General features: G+C 33.8%; 1 protein-coding gene across 1 annotated transcript in view; it reads right to left on the reverse strand.

Annotated features, from left to right (window-relative positions):
• Positions 1–12647, reverse strand: part of DDX4 (DEAD-box helicase 4) — a 73002-nt gene that overhangs the window by 24765 nt on the left and 35590 nt on the right. Inside the window, exons 7-12 of the mRNA XM_040622253.1 lie at positions 6318–6419; positions 5259–5339; positions 2468–2515; positions 934–981; positions 780–827; positions 414–556 (exon numbers count right to left, since the gene is read on the reverse strand). Of these exons, the coding sequence (XP_040478187.1) occupies positions 414–556; positions 780–827; positions 934–981; positions 2468–2515; positions 5259–5339; positions 6318–6419 (470 nt within the window). The remainder of the gene's footprint in view (positions 1–413; positions 557–779; positions 828–933; positions 982–2467; positions 2516–5258; positions 5340–6317; positions 6420–12647) is intronic.

A 12647-nucleotide genomic window follows, 5' to 3' on the forward strand; every position in this document is an offset into this window, starting at 1 on the left:
TGGCCCCTTAAAACCTGTAAAATATAAATATCCTGATCAGTAACAATGGCTCATTAACAACAGGGGGCCAGAGGTGCCCCCCGCTCCTTAAAATATCATTCTCCTAAGACAGACTCTCTCACATACTTAGGAAGAAGAAATCTTCAATCCCTAGGAAAAATACCCTTTTTATTAAATTTAAATGAAGTTCTCATCCTAGTTTGGGAATGTGGGGATGAAATTTAATACTCTTTCAACATAGCCATTAATTCTATGAGTAGTATATGGTAGATATGGTTCTCAATTTCTAACCTAAACCATTATATGCTAAAAATGAAATTTTTGTATTCTGTTATATCAACCTACGGAAATGTACCATATATTTTACAAACAAAGTTTGCTACAGTCAATACAGAAATAATTATTACACTGACCAGAATTGCTGGTGGTGCATCATGTCCAGATACTTCCACAAGAATAGTATCATATTTGTCAAAGTTTATGCCCGTCTGATAATGTGCAAAGATGGAATCCTCATCCTCAGGTGGAGGAGGCGGTATGTAGGTTACCTTTGGTCCTTAGAATTCAAATAAAAGATAGAGCTTACATTACAAGGACCAGAAGAAAAGTAAGAGGGAAAACAAAAACTGAAAATCAAATTTTAAGTACTGAAGAACTTCCCACTGTTTACCATTAAAGTTTTCACTTCAAATTTTAAAAAAAGGTTAACTCTACTCTTATTTTTCATTTTTATTAAAATGCAACAGACGTTCATGTGGCTCACACAAAAATTAATATACCTTGAGTATCACCACTTTCTCCTCCTTCGGCTTCTGACTTCCAAGAATCTTAAACGGAATCAAACCCCCAAAAAAAAGATAAATATTTTTTTAATTGAGGGGTGAAAGAACTTTCACTATGAAAATCAAATACCTTATCTAACGTAAAACTTACTTTTTCCAGAGCCTGTTACTACTTCTTCATTTAAACCTCTGTAACCACCTAATTAAAGAAATCCATACTGATAATTAGTCAAGATACAAGGCTGTGTACATCTTTATTTTCATTGCTTGTCTTCAAAAAGAACAAGTTCTAAAAATAGACATCTTTAAAGTCCTTCATACAAATAAGACAAGACAAACAGAATCCTTAACAATTTTAAGTTTAATATTCAAAATGCTAATTTTATGTAGATGATACTGTTTTATGTTATCAGTTTTTGTTTAACTGTTCAGTCCCTTTCCTAGTTCCTATATTCCTCAGCAAAGGAATGTATATTCTAAAATGAACTAAAAGTCCATCTGTATTCAGGTATCCCCATTACCATTCCCAAGTTGTATGATTCAGCAGGACCCAGCATATAGTCATACTCACAGCTATGATTTATTACAGTGAAATGACAGAAAGCATCAGCAAAGGGAAAAGGTATTAAAAGCCGGTATTAAAACTACAGTGTTGTAAAAACACTCCAGGCACAGTAAGCCATTCTTAAACTAGTTAGGGTGGTGAGAAACCTCCCCAAATCCAATCTCCCAGATGCCAGGAAAAAAACAATCTGGTAAGCAGGACATTCAAAGAATAGCAATCAGGCCTGTCATGTTAACTTTTTTCCATACACTATCTTCATGGTTTTAAGTAACTAGTCCTCTATTGTGCCACTTTCCGGTACTACCACAAAAAATAATAAGGTCTTCATTAGATTTGAAAATCTAACTAGATATATTTTCACATGTAAGCTCTTTTTCTTGTCCTGAATGTCCACAGGTCTTCAAATCCTTTACCCAACAAGATTTGAGCATTTGTAGATATGGTTTAAATAACCATTAAGAACCTCTTTCTATAATGAAAAATCTGAGAATCAAGGGGGGTAAACAGGGGCAGTTCAAAGGAGTCGTCTCTTCAAATGCTCTCAGACTACTAATGATCACTCAGGATTTTTCAGAGACATCAAATAAGTTTTATTATTTTCCTAGTGTGAAAAGCATTTTAACTTTTATATTATGACATTTAAATATTTATAACTCTGAAAAAAATTTTCATAGTACATATCATGTATATTAAACTTACTTTATGCCTTATACCAAATCAAATAAATATCTCATATGAAAAAAACATACGGTTTTTATAAAATAAGAACATATACATATAGATGTATTTCAATCTTCAATATCTGCACAGTATCCCATTTTAGGGTGATATGATTTATTAAACCATTATTTACTGATGATTTTAGTTTCTTTTTAGTTTTTATTTATTATAAATGAAGCTTCAGTGAACACCCTTGTGCATAGGTTCAGCAAATGCATCTATGATATATAATTCCTATAATGGAACTGTTACATTGAGGAGTATTAAATATCTTTCCAAAACAGTTTGAGCGTATTTCTACTCCTCAAAATATATAAAAGCAGTAACAGTTACCTTTAATTTCAAAAATGAAATTTGGATTACTATTAACCATTTATAGGTAAACCAAGTAAGAACTCACCTCGTCCACTTCCACTGCCACTTCTGCTTTGGTAAGTATCACCATTACCTGTAATGCATTTTTTTTTTTTTTTTGCAGATTATTTAGGGAAAATTCAGCTCACCTTTTTTTTTTTTTAAACACAGGTCTCCTCCTTGAACACATAAACCATATAGCTATTTCGATTCAAATACTGAGCGCTAAGGATTCCTGGTCCCTTCATCCACCCATCTGTTAATTCTACATTTAATTTAAATCTTTTCCTCATTTGAACATTTTGTTCAAAGACTTCCCTTTTTTTTTAAAGAGAGTTTTAGATTTACAGAAAAATTGAAGGAAAGGAACAGAGATTTCCCATACACTGCCTCTTGCCCCCACATTTGAACAGCCACCCCCCGTTATCAATATCCCCCATTAGTGTAGTACATTTGTTACAACTGATGAACCTAAGCTGACATGACATAATCAAAGTTTACATTAGGGCTCACTCTAGGTGTTGTACATTCTATGGGTTTGGACAAATATAAAATGACATGTATCCACCATTAATGTAACACACAAAGTATTTTCACTGTCCTAAAAAAATTCTCCATGCTATTCATCCCTCCCCCCAGCAACCACTGATCTTTTTACCCCTCTCCAGAGTTGTTTCCTTTCCACATTGGCTTCTTTCACTTAGTAATAGGCATTTAGGGTTCCTCCTTACCTTTTCATAGTTTGATAGCTCATTTCCTTTTGGTGTTCAATAATATTCTATTGTCTAGATGTACCAGTTTATCCACATTTGCACATTTTTATCAATAATTTTGGGGTTTTTAGAGAACCCAGAAATGGACCCTTGGCTCTTTGGGCAACTAATATTTGATAAAGCAGGAAAAACATCCAGTGGAAAAAAGACAGTCTCTTCAATAAATGGTGCTGGGAAAATTGGACAGCTACATGCAAAAGAATGAAACTTGACCACTTTCTCACACCATACACAAAGATGAACTCCAAATGGGTGAAAGACCTCGATGTGAGACAGGAATCGATCAAAATCCTAGAGGAGAGCATAGGCAGCAACCTCTATGACATCGGCCACAGCAACCTTTTTCATGACACATCTCCAAAGGCAAGAGAAACAAAAGATAAAATGAACTTGTGGGACCTTCATCAAGATAAAAAGCTTCTGCACAGCCAAGGAAACAGTCAAAAAAACTAAGAGGCAACCCACGGAATGGGAGAAGATATTTGCAAATGACACTACAGATAAAGACTGGTATCCAAGATCTACAAAGAACTTCTCAAACTCAATACACAAGAAACAAATAAACAAATATTAAAATGGGCAGAAGATATGAATAGACACTTTTCCAATGAAGACATAAAAATGGCTAACAGACTCATAAAAAATGTTCAAAATCATTAGCCATTAGGGAAATTCAAATCAAAACCACACTGAGATACCACCTTACGCCAGTTAGAATGGCAAAAATTGACAAGGCAAGAAACAACAATTGTTGGGGAGGATGTGGAGAAAGGCGATCCCTCCTACATTGTTGGTGGGAATGCAAGTTGGTACAGCCACTCTGGAAAACAGTGTGGAAGTCCCTTAAAAAGTTAAAAATTGAGCTACCCAATGATCCAGCCATTGCACTACTGGGTATTTACCCCAAAGATACAGACGTAGTGAAGAGAAGGGCCATATGCACCCCAATGTTCATAGCAGCATTGTCCACAAAAGCTAAATCGTGGAAGGAGCTGAGATGCCCTTTGACAGATGATGAGATTAAGAAGATGTGGTCCATATATACAATGGAATATTACTCAGCTATCAAAAAGAACGATTTCTCAACATTTGCTGCAACATGGACGGCACTGGAGGAGATAACTAAGCGAAATAAGCCAAGCAGAGAAAGACAATTATCATATGGTTTCACTCATCAATGGAACATAAGAACTAGGAAGATCGGTAGGAGAAGAAAGGGATAAAGAAAGGGGGGGTAATCAGAAGAGGGAATGAAGCATGAGAGACTATGGACTCTGAGAAACAAACTGAGGGCTTCAGAGGGGAAGGGGGTGGGGAAATGGGATAGGCTGGTGATGGGTAGTAAGGAGGGCATGTATTGCATGGTGCACTGGGTGTTATACGCAACTAATGAATCATGGAACTTTACATCAAAAACCAGGGATGTACTATATGGTGACTAACATAATATAATAAAAAAATATTATTATAATAAAAAATAATAATGTTGGGGTTTTTTTTCATTTTCTCCTCAAATCCCCTAACTCAGAGTTCTTTCTTTGAAACCACTACAAACTTCATTTTCCTTCCTCCAATTAAAGCTATAGCTTACGCCTCAAATTAACTGATAGATAAGAGGGAAGAAATAATTCACAGTGCATGGTGCACAGAAATAATACAGCTGCCCATGTATTTTTGCCTGCAGATCTAAAAAGCAGAGAAAATCATGACCTAACCTAGTATAATTAAATGTATCTATTAGGTTACTAATTATAGAGCTAAAAGCATATATGAATTCTTAACATTCTTACTGAATTAGTAAATAAGAAATTCTATTTCTGGGGTGCCTGGGTGGAACATTTGCCTTCCTCTCAGGTCATGATCCCAGAGTCCTGGGATCCAGCCCCACAATGGGCTCTGTGCTCAGCAGGGAGTCTGCTTCTCCCTCTGCCCTTCCCCCCAGCTCATGCTTACAGTCTGTCTCTTTCCCTCTGTCTCTCTCTGTCTCTCTCTCTCTGAAATAAATAAATTAAATCTTTAAAAGGAAGGAAGAGGGGGGAGAAAGGAAGAAATTCTATTTCTCACCTGTGCCACTTAATGCTGGTCTTCTAGAACCAAAAAGGCCACCAGTGCGCTGTGTCCCCTCATCTTGTTCATATTCACTATCTATATTTATGCATAATAAAATGAGATTATGTTATTTCTAAAAAGTTTTAAAATCGTACAGTAAAGAGAAGAAAATCAAGTCATAGTGCCAGAAGTTAAAGATGTGAGGCAAAATGGTTAAAATTTTAAAGGAATCACAATGAGCATTTTTCTAAGCACCATACAAAGGATTTCTACACAAATTATTTCCTTCAATTACAAATTACTTCCTCAAAGTTTTTATTTTATTAACATTATTTTATAAAAGTAGTTAGGGCCAATGCTATGTTAAAATATCATATAAGCAAAAGTTAAATGACCTCCAAAAAGTAAACTGTTACTGCTCCAGAAACTTCACATTGCTTAATCTCATTACTTATTCTCCAGAATAGCAACCCCTTGCTCCCACTGTTGCCAAATCAAACCTTCCAAGTTCTGAACAACCACCCCAAGACCCCTACACTTTTTTAAAAGTGACAATTCATTAATCTCCTACACATTTATTAAATCATTATTACAAATTTAATTTTAACTTCCACAACCACTAATCTATCCTCCTCCGTTAAGAGACAAATGCAATCCAACAGTGACTTCTGATGTTAATACCCCTAGCTCCAAGAAATGATGGCTGGAGTAATTTAAGGTAGAAAGCCACATTAGTGAAAGAAAGTATAATGAGGGGCTAGAACCTTGGAGAAGGCCACCTCTTTCTAGGTTGGCTATCATTATCAAGGCTCTAAAACACTTAGAATTAGTAAATAAGATTAAAGAGCTGAGTCACACAAACGTTTAGAAAGATTCATATATTCCAACTAACAAGTATGCAAGTAGATTATGTGTCTAAAAAATAATGTTATATACAATTTAGGTGATTATGTACCAGTCACTCTGCTAAGCTATTCTTCATATAATCCTCTCAACAACCTTATGTATTAAGAAAGAAATGATGAAAAATAAAACCTAACAGATAAAGCACACCATTTGCGATTCACTACTAACTTGGACTTCCTAGACCAAATCCTCCACGGCAACCTCGGAAACTACCTCTTCCACCTCTTCTGGATGACCCTGAAGCTTCTGAATCATTTCCATCTTGATAGCCTATAATATTAAAACACACACACAAGAACAATACAAAACAATAACAAAAAATCTTGGAGAAATGGTGGCCAAATTTAATTTAAGCCTTGCATAATTCAATGACTTTAAATATTTTAAGGCAATAACAGTTACTAAAAAGAAATGCCATATTTGACCTATAAATGTTCAACTTTACTAACATAAAGAGACATAGCTACAATTAAAAAAAAAAAACTGCTTGCTTTGAGAATCAAAACTAAAAATGACTTGGGCTTGCTGGCTGGCTTAGTTGGTAGACTATGTGACTCTTGGTTTCAGGGTCCTGAGTTCAAGACCACATTGGCAATAGAGTTTACTTAAAAAAAAAAAAAACTAAAAATGACTAAAAGGAAAAAGTGTCACTTGTAAAACAGTAAGTGTTGCCACAACCTCATCATTAACAAGATTTCAACAATGCAGAAAACGATTAGATAAATCTAGGCTTATATTTGTTCCTTACAGAAAACTGTAAAACATCTTACTCAAAGCACAGACATATAGCTATATATGAAGTCTGATTTCTTGCTACAGATAATGTGTTAATTCAATTGAATACCAAAAATCAGTATCAACAGTTCAAGTAAAATTTGATCCCACCTAGAGCAGAATGAGATCAATTCAAAACCAAATGTCAACTGCGCAGAAAATAAAGAAATTGAGATTTAGTTTATGAACTTGCCACTATTTACACCCAAAGAAACTGACGAATAAAGGTAAAAATTCTCCATATATTTCTTGATATTGAATTATATGGGTTTTCAAAACCTATTTATAAAATAGGGCAGACTTAGTTCAAGGTGGATTCAGAGTTATAAATCTACTACCTAAAACCTACAGAACCTCAATCTGGCAATAATCTATCAATAATTACATTTACATTTTAGTTCTAAATTATTTATTTGTGCCTCTTTATTATTGAATGAGCCTTGTTGGGGTTTATCTCTTTTAAAGAAACAGTTTATCTTTTTGATCTGCTTCTTTTTAAGGCGTGTTACTTTGGTGTGTACACATGAATAAACAAAATACATAAAACTTATATATACAAGTTTAAATATAATAAAATGAAAACCTATGGTCCCAGCTTAAAACTAAGAATGTTCCCAATACACCTCTGGAGCCCATGGATAGTCTTTTGCCCTGTAAAATCCACTCCCCTTTCTCAATCAATATCCTGAATTGTTTTTCATTTCCTTGCTCTTACTTTAATATTTTAAAATTAAATTTTAAATTAAATACTTTAAAATTAAAATTTTACCAACTATGTACATAACTTTTTGCAACGTATTGTTTAGTTTTGTGTTTGAGCTTTATGTAACAGAATCATATAGAATATATTCTTTGTTTCTTTAATCCACCTTCATTTCTATTGATGTGTGAAAATGTACTTTACTTTTACTGCTGAATAACATTCCATTGTATGTTTCATTCATGTCTATTATCTTTTTAACTTCCTTCTACTGAGTTTTTACTTAAGTTGAACACTGAGCTCACTAATTTCTTTTCTACTCCATACATTTAAGAGTATAGCTTTATTATTTTGTTATACTTTATTATTGCTATATGAATTTTAATTCATAAATTGATAAATTCAGTTTCTAAACCACAAGGGTTAGGCTTTTTGTTACGGATTTCTACTTTCATGAAACTTTAACAAGAGGACATAGTTTGTGATAAATTCTATGGTATATTTTGGGACTTCCTTTTGGCCTTAATAGATGGTAAAATTGTGTGTATTTTCTATGTGCTGTAAAGGAATGTGTAATTTATAATATGGGGCATATTATTCCAAACAGAAACATTAAATCAAGCTTAATAACTGGTATTCAAAACTTCTATAGTCTCCACAGTCTTAATCATTTCTGGTCTGTTCATTCTATCAGTTCTAAGGGGAAAATGGTTTAAACCTAGGATTAGTGGGGGGCGCCTGAGTGGCTCAGTGGTTCAGCATCTGCCTTCAGCTCTGGTCATGATCTCAGGGTCCTGTGATCAAGGCCCATGTCTCTCTGCTCAGTGGGGAGCCTGCTTCTCGCTCTCCCTCTGCCCACCCCCTGCTCATGATCTCTCTCTCTCACTTGCTCTCCAATAAATAAATCTTGGGAAAAAACAAAAACAAAAACAACCCTAGGACTAGTGGTTTAACTAGAATTTGCAATTTTTTCCATGTAATTATGTCTACTTTTGCTTTATATACTTAAGAATATACTGTTAGATTTCGAACCATGTTCCAAACTGTAATACCTTCCCAGTGAAAATGACTTTTATCATTAAGTATTTCTTTATTCCTGCTTTATTCCTGCTCATTTCTTTATGTCTGCTTTAGAGTCTATTTTGTATCCTATACTTCTATTGGGGTTAATATTGAGCTGACATTTTTTCTATTTTCAACTCTGCATTGAAATACGTTTACTGTTTACATATATCATGATTACTAATTATCAATTTCCTACATCTATCATTTTATTTTGTCTGTTCCCTTCCCTGAGTTTTTTCAATTTTTTTTCTTTTCCTCTCTGTCCTTCTATTGATCTCCCAAACACTGCATTTTATGCTTTTACTGATATCCTTCAATTTCAGCAATGAATATTTAAGAAATATTTATTTTCATCTTTGTCCCCTCCTCAAAGTCTAGCCTTTTATCCTATTGGATTTCCTCCACTAGTAAGTTATACATTATATATCCTTTTTCTTATTATCCTTCAATTTTACCATTTTTAAGAAATTTTGAAATTAGTTTCAATCTGTTCTCTTTCTTACTGAGCTGACAAAGAACTAAAGACTTTTCATTTGCTAGTATTTTAGTTCTTTCTTATTTCTAAAACCCCTAAATTAGTGACATTATTACTATCTTCTACAGTCAATACTTATTTAGGTTTACCAATATGTTTGCCAATTTTAAAATGTGTATTTATTTAGTTTTTTCTCATCATTGCTTCCTACTTCTTTCTTGTTGCATTCAGTTTCCTTCTTGCTAATATACAAGATTCGGTAGTTCTTTCCTCAGTGGCCTGACAGTACTCAACACCGTCTTTATCTGAATGGTTTTATTTCTCTCTGACACCTAAATTATCTGGATATAGCAGTTTCAATTCAGAACTATTCTCTCCCAGGATTCTACGTTCTACTCTATTATGTTCTCTACCTTTACTGAAAAAAAACAAGTTCTGCTGTCAATCTTTTGTCCTTTTACAGGTGAATCTTTTTTCTCTGTTAGCTCTGAATATTTTTATCTCCATAATTTTGCAATGTCAACACACATATAAGAGTGTGAATTTTTTTTAATTTGCTCAAGATTCTTGTACCTTCTTAAATCTGGAAAAGTTTCTCAACTATTCTCTGAATAGCCTTCTTTTCCTTCCCTCTCCTCCTTCCATTTTCTCTGTACTCTTCTCAGGAGATATTTAGACATACGTTGGAATAACAGAGATTCTTATTTTATCTTCCGTGACTGTTAAATGCTTTCATGTTTTCCATTCCCAAATTTAGAGAATTTCCTCAGATCTATCTTTGGATTCATTTATTCTACTCATCTTTGTTTAATCTGTTTAATCTATTCATTATGTTTTCAATCACTACTGCTTTCTGTAAATTCAATTTGGTTCCTTTTCAAAACTAGCTTCTCTACTGTGCAAATGACTACACAATGACTCAGTACCTCCAGTATCTATAGCTTAATAATCTCATTCACAGGAGAAATACAAACATTTAAATGAACATGCTCTTTTTTTCCCTATAGCTGATGCCAATTTCTAGTTATATAAGGAGTCTAATAACTAGAGATGAAAAGAAAATGGAAGTTATACAGAATTAAAAGTCTGAATAACTTTCTTGTTAGAAGGTAAGGCTAGAAACTCTACGTATCCTACATGGTGTTAAAAATAATTGCCCACAATAGCTAAATCATGGAAGGAGCCAAGGTGCCCTTCAACAGATGACTGGATTAAGAAGATGTGGTCCATATATACAATGGAATATTACTCAGCCATCAAAAAGAACGATTTCTCAACATTTGCTGCAACATGGATGGCACTGGAGGAGATAATGCTAAGCGAAATAAGTCAAGCAGAGAAAGACAATTATCATATGGTTTCACTCATTTATGGAACATAAGAAGTAGGAAGATCAGTAGGAGAAGAAAGGGAAGAAGAAAGGGGGGAGTAAACAGAAGGGGGAATGAACGATGAGAGACTATGGACTCTGGGAAACAAACTGAGGGCTTCAGAGGGGAGGGGGTGGGGGAATGGGAATGGGTAGTAAGGAGGGCATGTCTTGCATGGTGCACTAGTGTTATATGCAAGTAATGAATCATGGAACTTTACATCAAAAACCACGGATGTACTGTATGGTGACTAACATAATATAATAAAAAAAATATTATTAAAAAAATAATAATTTGTTTTTAAATAAATAGGTTAAAAGGTAAGTAAAACACTACAAAAGTTAAAATAAATGAACTAGATCTATACTTTCAACATATAAATCTTTAAAAACATGGAATAAAAAAGTCATAAAAAAGGGGGGAGTGCCTGGCTGGCTGAGTCGGTAGAGCATGCAACTCTTCACCTTGGAGTTTTAAGTCTGAGCACTCCAATGGGTGTAGAGATTACTTAAAAATAAAAATTTTTTTTAAATCACAAAAAGATGGGTATAATAAACTTTTATAAAAGTATGAATAGGAAGTATACACTACATATCAATGTTTAAAAAAAGTTACCTCAGGAAAAAGGAGATATAAAATACAAAAGGAAGATGAGTTTTCTAACAATTATGTAATTTTTTTTCTATATTTGAAGTATACATGACAAAATATTCCTGTTAAATCCAGGTAGTGGTATACAAGTGGTATACAAGTTGTATATATTTTGTGCTGGGGCACCTGGTCTGCCTTCGGTTAGTTAAGGTCATGATCCCAGGGTCCTGGGATCAAGCTCCACATGGGGCTCCCTGCTTGGCCGGGAGTCTGCTTCTCCCTCTCCCTCTGCCACTCCCCCTGCTTGTGTTCTCTCACTCTATCTCTCTGATTCTATGTCAAATATATAAAATCTTAAAAAAAAAAAAAAAAAAAAAAAACATTCTGTGCTTTTCTGAGTTTTTGAAATATTTCAAAATTTACCACTTTAAATGTCGCTTTTCATAAAATAACATTAACATATTTTTAAAGGTGACGTTAGTCCTTCCATGAATTCTGCATTTCATAAGGGACAGCTGACAATCTCCTGCAGCCTTTTAAAGATGTCTGGTAAAATCTTCAGAAAAAAGTAAGTTTATTAATCATTTAAATTTTGTGTAAAAGAAACATGAACATCTTTTCTTCATTTAAAAAGTACTTACCATAAATTTAGCGAGGTCACTCAACCTTCAATATACAAAATTCAACTGTATTTCTATATACTAGCAAACAAAATGAAAACTTTTAAATGATATGGATCACTGACATCAGCAAAAATGGCAAAGTACGAAACTCCAAATTCTGCTACTCCAAAAAAAAAAATGCACAAAAACTGTCAGAATTAACATTTTCTAAAATGGAAATAAATCAAACTTGCAATAACCCAGAGAATATTTTTTTAAGCTGATTCTTAGTAAGAACAGTGAACTCTGTGGTATATTTCAACTTACTTCAGTCCCATCTCCTGGCAATTCCACTTCTAGGCATATATATTCAAAAGATGCAAAGACAAGGACTCAAACAGATAAATAAATACGAATGTTCGTAGAAGCATTATTCACAATAGACAAAATAAGTAAAAACCCAAATATTCGTCAATAGATGAATGGATAAAATGTGGTGTTATACATACAATGGATAATTATTCAGCCATAAAAAGAAATGTACTTTGTTCACATACATGCTAGAACATGAACGAACACTGAAAACATTAAGCTAAGTGAATTAAGCCAGACACAAAAGGGCAAATGTTGTATGATTCCACTTGTATGAAATATCTAGAACAGAGGCAAATTCAAAGAGACTATAGAATAGAGTTTACCAGGAACCTGGGGGGAGAAGATAAGGGTACGTACTATATAATGGATATAGATTTCTGCTTAGGTTTCTGCTTTCAATTTTGGAAACGGATAGTGGTGACAATTGCGTAACACTGTAAATGTACTTAATGCCACTTAATTATACAGTTAAATATAACTAAAATGGCAGATTTTATGTCCCAGGTATTTTACCACAAAAAAAAGAGTGGAAAATTTCTCAAATTT

This window comes from Ursus maritimus, unplaced genomic scaffold (genome assembly GCF_017311325.1).
Source record: "Ursus maritimus isolate PB19 unplaced genomic scaffold, ASM1731132v1 scaffold_5, whole genome shotgun sequence".
NCBI classification, from domain to species: Eukaryota; Metazoa; Chordata; class Mammalia; order Carnivora; family Ursidae; genus Ursus; species Ursus maritimus.